Source organism: Papilio xuthus, unplaced genomic scaffold (genome assembly GCF_000836235.2).
Source record: "Papilio xuthus unplaced genomic scaffold, Pxut_1.1 DF827777.1, whole genome shotgun sequence".
Lineage (NCBI taxonomy): Eukaryota > Metazoa > Arthropoda > Insecta > Lepidoptera > Papilionidae > Papilio > Papilio xuthus.
The window spans coordinates 7048615-7065892 of NW_013530872.1; the positions used below are offsets into that span (position 1 = coordinate 7048615).

The 17278-nt window shown below is 33.1% G+C and overlaps 1 protein-coding gene across 3 annotated transcripts in view; it reads left to right on the forward strand.

Moving 5' to 3' along the window:
* Window positions 1-209: 209 nt before the first annotated feature.
* The window catches only part of LOC106115892 (rho guanine nucleotide exchange factor 10-like protein), a 38670-nt gene continuing 21601 nt past the window's right edge, over window positions 210-17278 (forward strand). Inside the window, exons 1-3 of one of the 3 annotated variants that reach the window (XM_013309525.1) lie at window positions 210-866; window positions 3202-3305; window positions 12837-12939. In XM_013309525.1, coding sequence (XP_013164979.1) covers window positions 3251-3305; window positions 12837-12939 — 158 coding nt within the window. In that variant the 5' untranslated portion in view covers window positions 210-866; window positions 3202-3250. Of the gene's footprint in view, window positions 867-3201; window positions 3306-6269; window positions 6479-10119; window positions 10359-12836; window positions 12940-17278 lie in introns of those variants that run through there. The other 2 variants (XM_013309523.1, XM_013309524.1) reach the window with 2 other exon arrangements.

Here is a 17278-nt window from a genome sequence, read left to right on the forward strand (position 1 = left end):
AACAGTAGTATTGAATATATAAATGTATGTAAAAGCTCACTGTATAGTAATATCTATGGAGCTTTTGAGAATCTATCTGCAAATTCAAAACTTAATGACATTTACGAAAATATGTGTCATTTTCTTTTTTGATCCCATCAAAGTGATGGAAAATATACCTACTTAAATATTGAACCACCTGTTATTTTCGCCAGCGTAAAGTTCGTCGCAATGGGATTGTGAACGCTCAAAACTTTGAAATAAAATAAAATGAACGTAATGTAATAATGAAAATGAGTTGCGATGCGAAGCGGGAACGGGAAGGCGGCGAGCGGGGCAGTTGGATCAGTCCCCTCTACCCGCGTGCCGGCGCCGTTCCACACCCGCTCGACCCGACCCCGCACCGCCGCCGCCGAGCGAGAGGCGACAGCTAGCCAGCTGCGCGTTCGTCTTGCTTACTTGTGTTTTTCGGATATTGTTGTGCGATTGACGTTCCTTTCTTATTTTCTCTAGTTTTATAAACATAATAACAAAGACAAGGTTAAATGCGCGTGTGCTAAATAATTCACAAATGTCATTGTTAAATTATTTGAATAGAGGCAAAATCATTCGGACGTTTCCAGTGTCGTTATTCATAGTGTTACTTGGATACCAGTGCCTTTTGTCTGTCCTGTGAATAAAACGAGATTGGTGCTATTTTTGTACGTTCCTGCAAAATTATTAGACGTAGACTTAGCAGTGTGATTAGTGATTGTTGTCGTAGCCGGTTTCCGTTAAGGAAACTTTTGAATCGTGCATAAAACAGTGGGTAATGCTTTCCTAGCGAATGCGGGCCCTGCCTGCACGCATTCCACAGGGAGGCAAGTGCCGGCATTAAGCATTTTACGGTGAGTAAAGCGCGCTCAAGTTCATCGTACTTTGACCTAAAACTATGTCAACTATAGCTTGACCAGTGTTCACTAGTGTCCAGAATCAAGTATCAAGTGTCAGATGTCAAGTAAAGTGATGTTTATCTTTTGTGAAATTCCCAGAGTCGTACACATCCATACCTATAACGGTTAGCTGACTGAGGCATGTTGCTACCTTATTTCTAAGTAAATTAAACATATTGTTTGTTGAGATTCTTTAGGAACTTGGATTGTACAGTTGTTTTGATTGTGTAATAGCTTTACTGACCTATTTCTTAATCAATATTGAAGAGTATTTTTGGTGGATTAGTGTTATATAAATAGCTGTTAATGTTGCCTACAATTATATGGTACCTAATTTTATTAATATTTATAGTAAAATCTTTGCTAAAAATTTAATGAATAATGTGGTAAGAAAACAGAATTACTATCAAGCTGAATGATTAAGTAATCATTAAATTAACATAAAAATTAGTGACATTAAGCCTTTTTATTATATTACATAAAATAATAGTAAAAGAAATGGTCATATATTTTCCCCGTTTTTAATTAATGAATTATAGATTATAATAAACAATATTTAATTGCAATTTTTTAAAGTTGTTTTAATCAATAGATGCTATTTATTTATAGCATGTATGTCCAAATAAGCTTTAGTGAAAAGTAATTTTTACAATTTCATGGGTATTTGCTGAATGAAATGCCTTGGCTTAACTTTGATTGATAGAAAAACTAAAAAAGGTAAAAGAATTTTTAAAGTCAATTAACTAATTATCAATTATATTCAGAATAAATAGTAGGTTCTCTTCAGCTTTTGTTGCATTAATTTCGATAACAATCTGTGAAGGTCATTTCTACCTCAAAATAAATTATATAATAGAGAGAGCATATTTCAACTGTTAGCATTTAAAAAATTGAACCATACAATTTGTAAACATAATATTTTTTTGTTTTACAATTAGGCCATATGTTGCAGCTTAATTTGTATAAAAATAGACACCCTTCCATGTTTGTGGCATGGCCCATTTTAGTGTTCCATTAAAAGCATTCATAAAAGCTTGTCAGATAAAAAGTATCAAAATATTTGGTTTCTCAACCTAGCGTACATTAAACATTAACTGCATTTTCCTTTTGTGCCAAGATGAAATACTTAAATAGAATAGTTAGTAATATTATAACACTTGTATAAAAACATTATTGGTATCCTGTTTATTATTTTTTTTAAACATAGCAATAATTTACTGTTTCCCAGAGTTATATGTAGGCCCTATTTTTTCAGTCTATTGATAGGAGAATCGGTATAATATATTTTAAAACAAGTTTTCTAGTAGTGTAAATTTATATACATTTTTGTATGAAAACAAAAAAAAATCATTTGATTTTAGATACACATTTGCAACATAATCACTTTTATTCAATCATGTTTGTTTGTGTAGTCAGTTGTTGATTGTCAAGCAAATTGTATTTTACTTTCCCATATCAAAAACATTGTTTGCTAAAGTTTATGAAATAAAGTAACTGAATCATTTATATTTAAGTGTAGAGATTGGTAACTAAATAAATGAAAATATTCTTTATCCTAAAGAGGAAAAAAAATAATATTTGTTCTTGCTGAATTAATGTTAAAGAAAATGTTATAATTGCTTAAGCTTTACTTTAAATTATACCATTTTATTCTGTTATATTGTAGCCTAAATAACCAATTTAGAAAAGTAAGATATAATTTGATACATTTTCTTCAATTGATTGTTCTCCGTCTTAGTTATTTTAATTGAAGTTTTTATGAGAAAAGGTCTTTTTGCTTACTACTTATTTAACATGAACTGTGTGGCTTTATTGTTTACATTTGATAATTATTTAAATATTGACATTGGGTCTAAGATACCCTTGACATAAATTTAAAATATTTTGTATGGCTTCATAGCTTTGTAAGGATGCAACCTAATATGCGTAAACTAAAGGTCATGAGGATGAGTTAAAATAGAAATAAAAACAGGTCTAAACAAGTTATGATGAAATCCTAAATAAATAAGAGTCACATGTTTTTAATTGATATGCAATGTAGCACACATTTTGATTAAATGTCAACTAGTATTAAGCCATTTTAATTTCGATTATTATATTATAAATTTTTCAATTAATTAACACATTCAGTGCTAATAACTAGCCTGGTTAATTCAGTTTTATAGAGAAAAACCGAAGTACTTAATGGAATGTGTTTAATAACATATGGAGAATAAATATTCTTCACAGTAGGTAAATTATATTCTATGTTGTTGTTATTATTAGTTGTTAATACTCTTTATTTTTGTAGGGAGGCGAACGGTACGGGTGGCGGGGTCGGCAGCGGAGGGCTGCTGACCATGAACGCCACCCAGGTCCAATGCGAGCCCCACGACTCTGTCGTGCTCATCAAATGTAAGTTAATTTAACAATTTTTTTATAACATAAGGCGTCAAACGACTAAGTGGTCACTTGGTATATCTAAAAGACAAAAGTAGCAAATGCCCATACACATCGGTTATAAGTTGAAAGTTTGCACATAAAGGTTGGAAGGTTCATAACTGTACTATTAACCCTAAAAAACTACAGCAGAATAATGTTGGTCTCTTTAACGTTGCTATAACCATTGACTGTATTCTACTTTTTATTTTCATTATTTATCATTATTGAAATTAGCTCAAGGTTGGTGATAAATTAGAGACTATAGGGTTGACACAAGTTGTAAAAAGAAATTTATGGTTAAGTTGAATTTAAGGGTAATTTGAACAGTTAGAAAGTGTGATTGTTTATAAAAAAAATTAAAACCCATATCTCCCTCTGTCGTATCATTTCAAAACAGCCAGTACCAAATTAGTGCTTATTTCAATTTAATTATATATCTGTAAAACTCTGCGTAATATAAAATGGCGTTTCTTAAATAGTAATTCCTATGTGCAGTATCCGACATGTGTAGTCTCCTTATTTCACACGATAGCTATTTCTGTGCCTATTTTTTCATTTTTTTTATTACTTCTACTCTACTGCTTCCGTTGTTCGATATAATAACTGACATCAGGGTATGGCAAAAAATCTCAAGTCGTCAGAATCGACAGATGGTCTTATAAACAACGTACTAACCGACAAACCTTTTCACAAGAGTGGCGCTTCTAGTTTTTTTTGGTCCATGCCAAGAACTAAATATCCTTGACAAATTAAAAAAGAGAAAAAGAATTGTAATAAATGTATGTAATATTTATATAATAATATTAATCTTACTTATGAAGAAGACATAACATTAATCTTGGCCGTGAGATAAAAGCATCTCTTGAAGGTTACTCTATGTTATTAATTAAACCATTTCTACTTCCGTCGTCGAAAATTCTTACTGAAAAAATCAAATTTAATTAGTATAGAAGAAAATGCAGAATTGTCCAACCCTGAATGTATAAGCAACCAATGCGTCAAAACATTTTGTATAATAGGTAAATTGAGAAAGCCTAGTATAATTTCAAGGCCTGTGGCAGTCTGCGACGTCACCGGGGCAAAGTACCAGCCTCTGCGATCGCCAACCCGATTGTGCATTGTTCCGATTAGGACATTTCCCTACCATTATTATTTTCAATAGCGAGTCAAAGGTTACTGCTGATTTGCTTTTCGAAATTTTCGTATTCATATGGATTTAGCCTTATTGATAAATGTCAATTGTGTCTATTATCTTTTGTTACTTCACTAGAATGCTTTTGGTTAGTTTTAATTTCGTGTATTTAAGACGATGTTATTATAAACAAATCTGGTTATTGGGGATGTTATGAATCTGCTTTGAGTGTGAACATTGTTCCAATAACATGATAGGAGAGTCGTGTGATCAGAAAGAAAATATCGTGATTGAAGAGTGTGGTGGTCTGTGGTGATTGAAAAACTTTAATGGATAAAATAAAAGAATATGGAAGAAACAGGAGAGATATTTGGACATGGAAATGATTCGATTACTGCCTTCCATTCTGAATGCAATGGACGTAAGTTTTTTTCTTTAACTAGGAAATAGTCAGCTAATTTCTAATTAAATTGCGTTATAATAGTAGTAGACTCGTGTTCAAACTGCTTTGCGCCAATAGAATGGCACGAAGTCTGCATTAGTACGTTTGTACGGTGTATTTTTGGATTACTCTCCAGCACTGCGTCAACGGCTATCAATTTGCCCCCGCTAATACTCGTAATACAAACATCTGCCTGAAGTAATGTCTCGTGCAATGCATGTTTATTAGCACCGTACAGTATTAATGCGAAACTTCAATTTTAATTCTTTTTTTTACGACTAAAATGAAACTGTAGATCAGATATTACATCATCGTAACTTTCTTTTTACTGCATATTTCAAAATACGTAACTTCTAGGCTCTGAGATGTTTTACGAGACTAGAAAATAAATGCTGGCTGTAAACGTGTTTACTAATGCTAATCAATATGCTAACACGAATAGCATTTACCTTCACGGTCGTTTTCGACTTTAAAAAAACTATAAATTATAGCCCGCGTCATCTGTTAAAGATGATGTCGTTTGAAATAACCTCGTTTTTTATTATTAGTTTCAATATCTATTAAATGTATATGTGGTCATACACAAGTATTAAATGTTAGAGTAAAGTTTCAAACTGAAGACCGTTTCGTAGGTTTATGTTGTTAAGAAAACAATTGTCAATAAAACAACGATGGCGGACTGTGCGTGCCAAGTCCATTTTCGTAAGTTATCTACGATAAAAATACCGTTGGCATTGCCAGTAAGACGATGATCTCACTACCTGTTACGTTAGTACGAATAAGTTACAGTTGACAACTTATTTCACTTGTAAGTGGCAGTATAACTTCCTTCCCGGACGGTCATCTACCGCTTATCACCGAGGCGCCTTTTCTGCTACTAATACATGTTTACGTATGCCGTAGACTTGTGCGTTAATCTTAAAGTGACAACATTAACTTCCTCAGGATTTTTCTCCTCAAAACACCTCGGTGTTCCCGCTGCTCGTTGCTTGCTCCAAACTCTTATATATTTTTTAATAAAGCGTATCTTTATAAGACAACGAGGATTCTGTTGATGTAATTTTATTTTGTTTTTATTATGATGTTATGCAACGGATAGTATCCTAAAGGATATGAAATTGAATAGTGTTCTATGTAATTACCTCGCTCGACGACTCTACCAGGAATAGAAGGGACAGTTTATATTCGTCGTCGAATGTTCCCCCGTTGCGCCGACGCTCTCAATTTACGCGGCAGGGCACTACACTTACAATTAACCGCGTGCAATGAATTATAACAGGCTGGAAGCGCGCCAAATATTAAAACTCTTTCCCCTAGGTGTTAGGCTATGACAATTGACAGAGTCAGTTAGCAATTATGTTGATCCTTGTTAGTTTTGAACCGGCTGTGATGTGTGATGCACGTGTGAACGATGTGCTATATAATTTGTGGACGCGATGTGAAAAAGTTTAGCGAATTTTGTTTGAAATCGATTGTTATATCAGTGCTGTGTGACAATGCAGTTTACTTTTGTTATTATCGTTAACAAAGTTGAATTGTGTCCGGCGAACGAGGAACCCGCTAAAGACGTCGGTAGGTTGATTTATAATTATTAAAGACATTTATATAACAGTGTAATAATTTGATAATATAAATTAAGCTTCGACTCAGCGATTCCTGAGCATATGTAAATTTCTTTAATAATTTAAAATTTAAAAGAAATCATTTAAATAATACCTATATGTACTTTTAATTAAATACTTATAATAAATATGTAACAACGTTATCTTATCGACCACAACTATTGTTTGTCCTTAACTTTATGAATCACAGCTCTTAAATCCATTTCGAGATCAATTTTTATCAAGAAATTACGATATTTGATATAAGTGAAATGTGATATATGATAATTTCATAAAATATCTGTATAGGTGAATGGGCTTCGTCAGAGATAAAAAAATCGCTTATGTTATTTGTGCATACCCACATGTAACTAAAGTTGATACGAGGAGGTCTTCATAAATGAGATCTTTTCATAGCTCTCATAGTATTCAACCCGTTATTTCGTCACGAATCCAGAACCATTGGCTAATCTATTTGAGATTACACAATGGTGTAGGTTTATGGTTAAATTTAGTAGGCGTTGATTTCTGCAAATTTTATCACGTTTACATTATTTCAAGGCTAATATGTTTAGCGATAAGTCTAGATATATAAGACCATATTCAATACTCATGTGGTAACAATTCGATTTCGTAAGGGTTAATTTAAACGCGAGGAAGTGGGCAGTTTGTTATATGTACAACTGTTCGTGTGTGGCAATAGGCAAGCGACAATATTATAAGTGACGGTCTTAACCAACTGAACAAACGTATTTGAACAATTCCTATCAGCCCATTGCCCTTATCCACTTGCCACTAGTTGTGCTAACGAATCTATAATTGATGGCAGCTGCTAATCTATAGCTGTTTAAAGTAACAGGCATATTGTGCAAGCAGTTACTACTTATGATAAACTATTGCTTTGTCCCCAGCGTCGAGTAAGTTTCAATACGTCATTATAACAAAATACAAGCTTATGTGATGGGAATCTAAAATTACAAATCCATTGTAATTAAACAGGCAAATATAATATTTACAAATTTACGAAATCTTTGTAAGAGAACATAAGTGACTTACCGTTATTTCTGAGACCTAAATCTTTGCGTTAATCATATCGTCGTCCCTGATCATTAACAAAAAGAGACAGCAATATGTTTTAAAGTCTCAAAAACCTACCGTTAGGAAGTGTGCTCTTAGCTGAATTGAATAGTGAATTACGATAGAAGGTAAAGATTTTGGCTGCCTTAATAAGACCTCGTATCAACAGAATAACAATCAGCTTAACTGTATGTTGTCATTCATCAACCTCACTCTTAACAAAAACATGAACTTGTTAAAGAATATGATTACATAAAAAACAATAAAATAACCGGAATTTCGTAACCACTTCTCAAAAGTTCCACTTCTCAGTCATTGCGGTTTGCCGGCAACCGTTAGTCAGGACAAATTCTGTAAACTTAACGTCGTGACGTATTGACGATGTGTTTGTGTTAATTCGATGACCTCTGTACGTTATTTCCATTAGAATTCCTACATTTGCATAACGTGTTCTTGAAATTCCCCGCGTGTCTTAATTCCTTGCCTGTAGGTTTTCTATTTAATTTTTAAATCGGTTTCAGGCAATTGGAAAAAGCATTATCTAAGCTAGATTTCACTTGTAATGTACAATACTTTTCAAATAACTTGGAGGCTGAAGGTCATCGTGCTGCTCACTGGCCTCCCCCCGCATCTCGTTATGCTCGGCTAAACCTAAAATTGTTTGAGCCGCCAAGATATTTGAAATAAAGAATATCTGCGCCCGCTCAGATATTTCGTCTTTTTTGGCCAATGCTGTCTTTTGTAACCTCAAAACATTATTATTATAAAAAGAATAAACCTGTATGCCTAAAGCAAACGTCAATTGAAACGTCTTAATTCTATGTCGTACTAGTATATTTAAAGAGGAAGAAATTTGGAGAAGTTGACACCAGGGCGTATAAAGATCATAATGATAATTTTAATAGTTTCAAATGTTCTCATTCTGTTCAAAGATACACATATAGATGCATGTCCACATTTATGTACTGTATTCGTTTAAGGAATTATGTCAGTCGTTTAAATATGAACGATTGTGTTCTCGTAACGCCCTATTTGCAAGCTTTATCTACAATTTATATTATAGTGGTATGAATCATAACATCTGCTATAACGATTCTCAAACAAGTTGTTAAACCAGATAAATATTTGTGAATAATTTTATATGGTCGTTACTAAAAATACTACACGATCAGAAGCCCGAAATGTTTTTATAGCTCAGCATAAAGCTTGTTTAAGTGTTGATGCGAATAAACCATAATTTTAAAGATTTTGTTATACACAGGTTTTTAGTCGCTGCATCCTTTAGTTGAAAAGATTATTATCGATATAATTTTACTTTGAAGATACGAATAGAAGAAAATATAAAAATACTGAAATTTTCTAAACCTTTGCTTACGGTTTTCTAAAGTAATTAGGTTGCGTTTATTCCTACTAATATTTTTTGTTGACAAGTTGAACTTTTTTTTCTGTTCGAACGAGTTTGCGAAAAACAGCTGCTTAAAAGATATAAACTAATAGTTTGAGCGTCACTGTCCTCTGGTTGGAACAATAGTTGCATGACTGACGGGGCGTGCCGGGCGGCAGCTGTGATCTCTTTGGCTTTGATATAGTGCCATTCAAACTTTGTGGTCGCTCGCGATTTTGCTCGTAGTGCTACGCAAAAGGTATAAACCTAGGCCAGCGGTAAGGAAATGCAAGTGCGGGGCACACCTCTAAGCGCGTTATTCTATGCAATAAGCCTAACTGGCACAAACCTGTGATGCGCTTGTAGTTAACCACGAGCCGACGTGATGCTTGAATCTTGTTATACAGTACCGTGATCATTGCCTCTGGTACTGACCGCCCATAAATCGATTCTTATTATGGACCTGTTTCGCTTTTATCAGCGATAGTTCACTGCGCCATCTAATCAGGTTATCGGCTCACATTTAGTTGCCTAGATCACGAAAATAGTGTTCGCTTCTGTGCCATTTTGTCTATCATTATTATGCTTAAAAGCATACATTTTCTATATTCATACAACCGATTTCATACAAGACGTTGTTTTATATCAGTTTACAATCTACTGAGTTTGTAATATTTTGAATCTATTGAGAATAATAATAGATCAGACAGGACTAGTTACCATAGCCCTGGCTTCTTTATTGACAAAAAAAAATGTACTCCTCTGTATCTATTTTTGTTTGGAAACTTAATGATACTTATATTTACTTCTCTGTTACAATAATATTAAGTTTTGTAGATGGCCAATTAACTAATTTATGAATGTTTGTCTTTGCAATTAAGAAATGCGAAAATTTATTGTGTTGTTAAAAGAGCAAGTATCAAGAAGTAAGAAACATCTTATAATGTATTTTAATTGTATCTTATTTAAAAAAGGGAGCTTATCACTTAAATAAATTTGCAAAAATAAAACTCGGATACAGAGGATGGGTTGGTTTTTGTTTGGGTCATTAACCTGATATTAGTCCTCCGTCACACCAACACAATCAACGAAAATTATTATCAAATACGTTGTGAAGCTTAGCTTGCGTCAGTGTGCGTTACAACTTTGTGATGAGTATACATGTGCCAGTGTTTATAATAATTATTATTTAATTTATACGTGCTATTAACATGTTCTACGTAATATGATACCAACAAAGTAAGATTAGTGTTTTAAAATGTACCGTTACCATGTTCTTTAAGTGCTCTGAGTGAATTGTGAAGTTTTATAGTGAAAAATATGAAGCAATCCAAGAAGACTGATAAAATAACCAAGTTCAAACATAAATTGATAAAGAAAGGAAAAATAAGTATGTATTCTTTGGCGGTTGGGTCCTGATAATTTTAAGTTATTCCGTATACTGAAAGTCAAATGTATTGTACGCGATATTATGACGTCTTTATATTGTCGTAAGGATTAAAATTGCTTGTACCAATTTAATTGGTGTATCGTGTGATATCCCATGCAGAAACGTGGTCGCCTCGACGCCCACTCGTGACTTCAAGGTCTCTAATCACTTAATTTGTTCTCTGTTGAGAGCAATATTACACAATTTCATAGAACGACATTTCTAGTGTAATTGATAACATCCATTAAGCCGGCTTGCGCCACAGCGTGTGGGCCTTTTTATATGTAACCAACGTTCACCAAATTACTTTGATTTTTAATAGCATTTGTATGGCTCTAGTAGCTAGTTTTGCGATCGCCGCATATTTGAATTCTTATCGATGATGTAATTCGTGACACTTTTTTTCTATTAAATTTTGGACTTGACCTTTGATACAAGGTTCACAAACGTACGTACAGAAATGTTCTCTGCTATCAAAATCTTTAATTTTACGAAGGATTTCATAAGATAAATACTTATTGACTGATAGGCATTGAAACCTTTCTGGATTTAATGTTCAGTCGCGCGTGGTTTGGATTTAAGCCAAACGTAAATGCGTATAGAATAAACTAATTTCCAGTGTTCATGTCAGTCACTGAATGAGTTTTGGGTCAATCGCTTATAAATCAAAAGGCCTGCAACGTGTTATTGATAATGTAAATTTATTTTAATAATCAGTTGCCTGACAGATTATTGCTGAAATTGTAGGTAAAATCTTAAGCAAATTAGTAGTGTCGACGTTTGAACTGTAAAACCGATTTAGTATCCTTGTGTTACATTTTTGTAGGTTTAACTTACACAAACAGAATCGCAGATTCCATCCTCAGGTCTAATAACCTTGTGTTAATGACTAAACAAGACATCTTAAATTCACAATCCTCAGTTTTCTTTTAAAAAATCCCCAAAACCAAAGTTCAGTTGTTTTATTCTGCGTTTTAGTTCTATTTCGCACGTCACCTGCATTCTTGTCAACAAGTGATGATGGATTATTTTTAAATCAAACATCAGCATTCCTTAAATTACTCCAAGAAATTAGATCAAACTCTTGTTCTTAGTAATTGTTTGCAGGCGATAAAACTTCAACAGGTTTATAATTAGTACACAAATATTTACGGAAGATAGTAATAATAATAATGTTAGAGATCTTTTCTATTATTGGATACAAAGCACTTTTATTTCGTGATATAGCCTATTTAATGATAAAACTGACAGGACGAAATTACGAATCAAATGTCACTTCACTTTTTCAAATCTGTTCAGTCGTTTAGAAATTATATGCAAACTCAGATATATAAAAACATACCTTCCTGAGTCAGTCAGGTAAAATTATAGCGTCTGTGCAAAATCAAATCGACGTCAATGTAACTACGGCCTTAGCTTATTTTACACTAAGGCCGTCGAATAAATTTCGTTTTATCTTTCGTGCCAAATGACTATATAAACAATGTTCAGATTCCAGTCGGTTTTTACTGAAAGCGTTGCATGTTTGCATGCGGTGAAGGGCGCTGGACCGTCGCGCGCGTTTCTCAATTGCGATTTGAATGTTCCGATTTAGCAACTGTCACAGTCTCATACCGTTTCAGTTGTTTCATCATCGCCATATCAGATAAAGTATTAGGTTTATGTTAATGTTGAACGCTAATTAAATTTTATCTATCAATTTATTGGACTATGAATGAATGAATTTATTGCATTAGTTAAACAATGATTCCTTTAATTCTATTAAAAAACGGTGGTACTAAATTAGATTTTAAAGTCTTGGCGTCTGGCTGACTTATTTAACTACTTCTAAGTATACGACGAGCCACAAATGCTCTTCCAATCAACTCGTATCCTGATGTCTACAACCATATGTACCGACACAACGCTGTTTATTTTTGTTGTACGCTAAATGAATAGATATTGCAAGAAGTAGTAAAACTTTTTCACGGTCTTGTTTTCATAAATCTTTGCGCAATTACACAGATGCTAGAAAAAAAAATTCCTCAGTTCGTAATTTTCTCGGAGCGCTTGTAGTTAATAACACGTGAGAATGCATCCAGCATCAGCCACATTCCAACGTCATTACAAAATATATGTTTAAAAATACCCAATATAAGGTTAAATATGTTTTGTCATAATTTAATTTGAAGTTAAAAACCTTCTATTCAAAAGAATCTATTGTGTCCTTTTGTAGCTTAAAATAAATTTCCAAATGTAACGTATCTTAGGTATCAATTTCATAAGTATGGAAGACTTAAGATTTTAATTTGTTAAAAATTATCTGTGCTATAACTCAAAAACATGGTTTAACTGCCACACTCTGGTTGGTTCATCGTTACTAAAATGTGTATCTCTTGATGTCAGAAGAATACTTTAGTCTATTTGTATATGAATACATAAAGAAAATGTACGTTTCAGATGAGCACCGTTCCGCGGGCGGCAGCTGGGAGGAGCCGGTGAGCGCGGTGCGTAACACACCGCTGCGACGCTCGCAACGGCTCAACTCCACACTGGATTCCAGGTACCTACATCTACAATTTTATAGTACCTCAATTATGCACGAGACATACGCTTGGATTCACACGAGCCGCTATTATGTTTGAATCTTGTAATACAACGTAAACACCAATCAACAACTACTATATACGACTTGAGGACCTTAGTATCAGTAGACTGTAGTAGACAGAAATATAATTGTAGTAGGGTGGCACATATTAATATCAAAACCACTATAATACATACTAATAGTTTGCTAAAACTATTCGCTTTCGACAACTTTGTATATTTTTATGACAATGCGTTTCTCTTGATACTACACTTAAAAGAACCGCTTATCACACAGAGAACTGGAATTGCGAAGGTTAAAAAAAGAACACGCTAAAATGCGCAAACTCTTATGAGTCATATTAATAAATATCTGAGAATTGCAAGCCGCATTGCACTTTGATCATGATGAGATGCATTTCAATTCACCATGTCATATTTAAGTGTTGGAGTATGCAAGCGTACTCATATCGTCCTTTTGCTTGTCTCTATGAACAAGCTCTCACGACCCACAATAATGAGGTTGTACCGATTTAAGTACTAGTAAGCGATTATTTTACAATATTTATATATGAATATTTTACATATTATCCGTTATTATATTCATTAGTTTTTGTAATATTAAACGACAAGAAACATCATAAAATATCAGATTTTAATTAACTGTTAGAAGTACAAGGTGAGCAAATCGTAAAATAATGCAATAATGTAATATTTTGCAAAATTTACAACCGTCGTTGCGTTAATAGCAGGTTGTTCATAAATCATTAGCCTACGACTTTGGGCTTCTACAATTAATTCACGCAAAATGACCTAAGGATCAAGTTATTAATAATTCACGTTTGACTTAACTCTAAACTATAATTATCATAGATTATTGGATACACGTTGCATAAGCAGGATCTGCGTGGGCTTTGCTTAAATTACCGTTTATACATATTTTGACCACGACATATGAAAGTCAATAGGCAATGACTCAAATTTTCCAAAACTTTCTAACATTAATTATAACCTTTAAACATAAAGAGTTTTTTCTTAAAATATCTAGAATTATTTTTACAAACGTTATATGCAAATATTTTAATACAAATACAAGTTATGGGTTTCAATTTTCCTCAAAGTGCAAAATTACTTATAGATAAATAAGTAAATATTAAAATTATGTTTACAATTAGTTTCAATTTTTAATATATAACACCACAACTTCAAAAACAATGAATAAATACTAACAAATAATCAAATTTAATAGTATATTAAAAGTCATTGAATTCTGTCCATCATGTACAAATGTAGTTAGTAATGGTATAATAAAAGGAAACAACCCGCGTCTGCCTAAGTGAGATTGATAGTGAAGCCCAAATTAGAATCAATTCCCTTTTGGAATGGGGAAGGCGGGCACTCTATCGACCTGACTAATATATCCTAAGTACGAGATAATATTATATATTTATCTACGTGTAACCAAAAATATTCACTCATGTTTATTTTAGATACAAGTTATCGCTAGTATATTAAAGTCAAGTGACCCAATCGAACTTTAAATGTGGTCAGAAGTAAAGGACGCTAAAAAGCTTTGTAATGTGTAGTTTGCCTTCCAAGAGATAAACAAGGGGAAGCAAAATATAGCCAATAATACCACTTGTGAAATGCTAATCTCATTATGTCGCATTGTACACGACTTCCTCTGCTATGGTGGTCCCTCATGTGACGTAGGGTTAACAACACAAAGAAATGGGAGATCTGAATTGCAAAAAGGTTTTAATATAGCAAGGGCTATCCCTTGCTATATTATTCTTATGAATTATTGGATTATTAAAGTGTTTGATTGGTGCACCTCTATGTCATCATATAGATCGAAAAGGATATCCGATCCGGTGGACATGAATTTAACTAATTTATGACAGCTCACTAGGGCCCCCCAGTCAACGTCAAAACGTCTTGCAAAATCCTTTTTTGTACTGTAGCTTGCATGTCATGGTTTTATGCCATTTTCTATGATAGTATAGGTTTTAATTATTTTCTGACTGAACTAGCCGCGACAGCAGCGCCCCTCTTACCGACTCAGATATTAATTATTGATTGAACATATAAGTTCCTGTTCCCTTAGTTGATTATCTTTGTTATGTTTTACCTTTACCTCTTTCCTAAAATGGGCTGAGGCATATGCTAAAATGTTTCCTTCGACTTATCATGGATAAATGATTACATTATCAGCATAATAATTAATGCAAACCGAATTATGGTCACCGTAGTCCTGCATTTAGCGAGGCGCGGCGCACCCAATTAACACAAATTTCCTGTCTAACTGTAGCCCTGTAGAGGACAGTGCCCCAGTACAATGATTCTGACAATATGTACCACTGCGCAGTTGTACTGTATTACACTTAATAGGTGTGAAGCTTTTTACATTGCCAAATGTCGTTCAATACTCTGTGTAAATTGTGAACGTTATACTTCGATTTACAAGTCCGTGTCAACTTTGTATTGATTTGTGTACAGTTCCCACGCTCTACATTTTCTTCCGTTATTAAATGCTGTGTCAACTAAATGCCACGCTATATTTTGTGTTTCATGTTCGTGAGTATTGCATTGTTTATTAAAGGTATTATTTATCGCTCGTAAAATATCTTTGACCCTTTTATTTCTTAACATTTTTAAAATAATTATACTAACCTTCATCCTATTTCTATGTTTCATACATGTTCGTAAATATTTATCTTTAAAAATAAAAGATTGTTTAATAAAGATGTTAAGAAAATAATAATATCATATGCATATACTATAATAGTTGCTTAGATACAATCATTCTGTAATGTTTCAAAAGATAATATATTGTTTAAACTACGTTGTGAACAAACAACATTAATTTATCAAGCAAACATAAACGCAACTGTACGACGAGCGGTAGTAAATTGTGACATTACAAAGATACTAAAAGAATGTCAAGGATAAGGCCACGAAGACGACGATTTGCATGTTAGTTTGTGATAATGATATGTAATTCACTGTACTTTGGACGGAGCAATTATTACGGCCCCTATTGTTTGTGCTCACATAACTGGAATCAGATTCTTCCTTAGTATACAATTAGAATGCTACTAATAAAAACGAAGACAACACTTTATCCTATATATTTAAATGACCTGTGACTTGCAAAATTAGTAACAATTTGCAAGTAACCTTCAGGCGGTGCAACCAATTAACGCAAATTTTGTACCCCCGCCTTCAGAAAGAAGCAGGAAAGTACTTCAAAATCAACAATCTTCTATGCTATAGAAGTAAAAGAATTTTATGTCTTAATTAGGTCTACACAAGTGATAAATGGATGCACGTTATCATGATCCACAAATCCAGAATCAATATTGAGTGTAGGAATTGCAAATTGCATCGACTACTTCGTTCGTCTATCGTTCGTCTTTTCATAATCGATTAGTGATTAACTAAATCAGGTTTAATCTAGATAGGCTTCCTTATTTACACACAACTCTAGTTCCTTATAATGAAATACGACGACTGGATTAGTTATGAAATTTCCCCGGTTTTACATGTACATGTTTGCTAACCAATCTCATTTGCTGCTAATGTGCGCTACGATTTTGTGATTATTAAAATTATGAAATCTTGTCTTTATGCTCCACTTCGGATATAATTGCATTTTTTGCGACCTTCTTGTGATGTACTTTTTAAATTATTTTATCTGCTTTGTTAAATATTTGTAAACATTCAAATACTTTCAATAATTTATTTAATTCACTAATATTTGCTCTTTTATTTTTTCATTGCTGTTTTGAGTTATTTTTCTTTTTCTTTTCGTACTTAAATGAGTCTATTCCATTAGACTCAATCAGCTGATGTCTATCTAAAAAGTGATCACTAAATGAATTTATAACAATTGCTCTTGAACTAAACGAAAGCGTAACACCACCGTAACAAATCCACCGCGCGGGCAATTCATTAACATTGATTGTTTTGTCATTGGCTGGATGTTTTATTTTGTCTAATTGAGGCCAAATGGCTGTTAACTATACGGCTGATACTCGTGTTTAACATTTTGCAACTTTCAAAACGGAATTATAACACTAATTAGTATCTATCTTGTGCTAAAAATCTAATTGTGAAATCTAGGTATTATTATTTTTTAATAATCACGATGCAAAAATTGCCTATTAAGCTTAAGTTTCCAACTTTGTGTAATATTTTTCTTGGCATACTAAGAAAAATAAGCTAGTATAACTACAAAAAATATGTTTTCGAAAATTGTTATTAATCTTACTTATCACTAATATTATAAATGCGAAGGTTAAGATAGATGAATG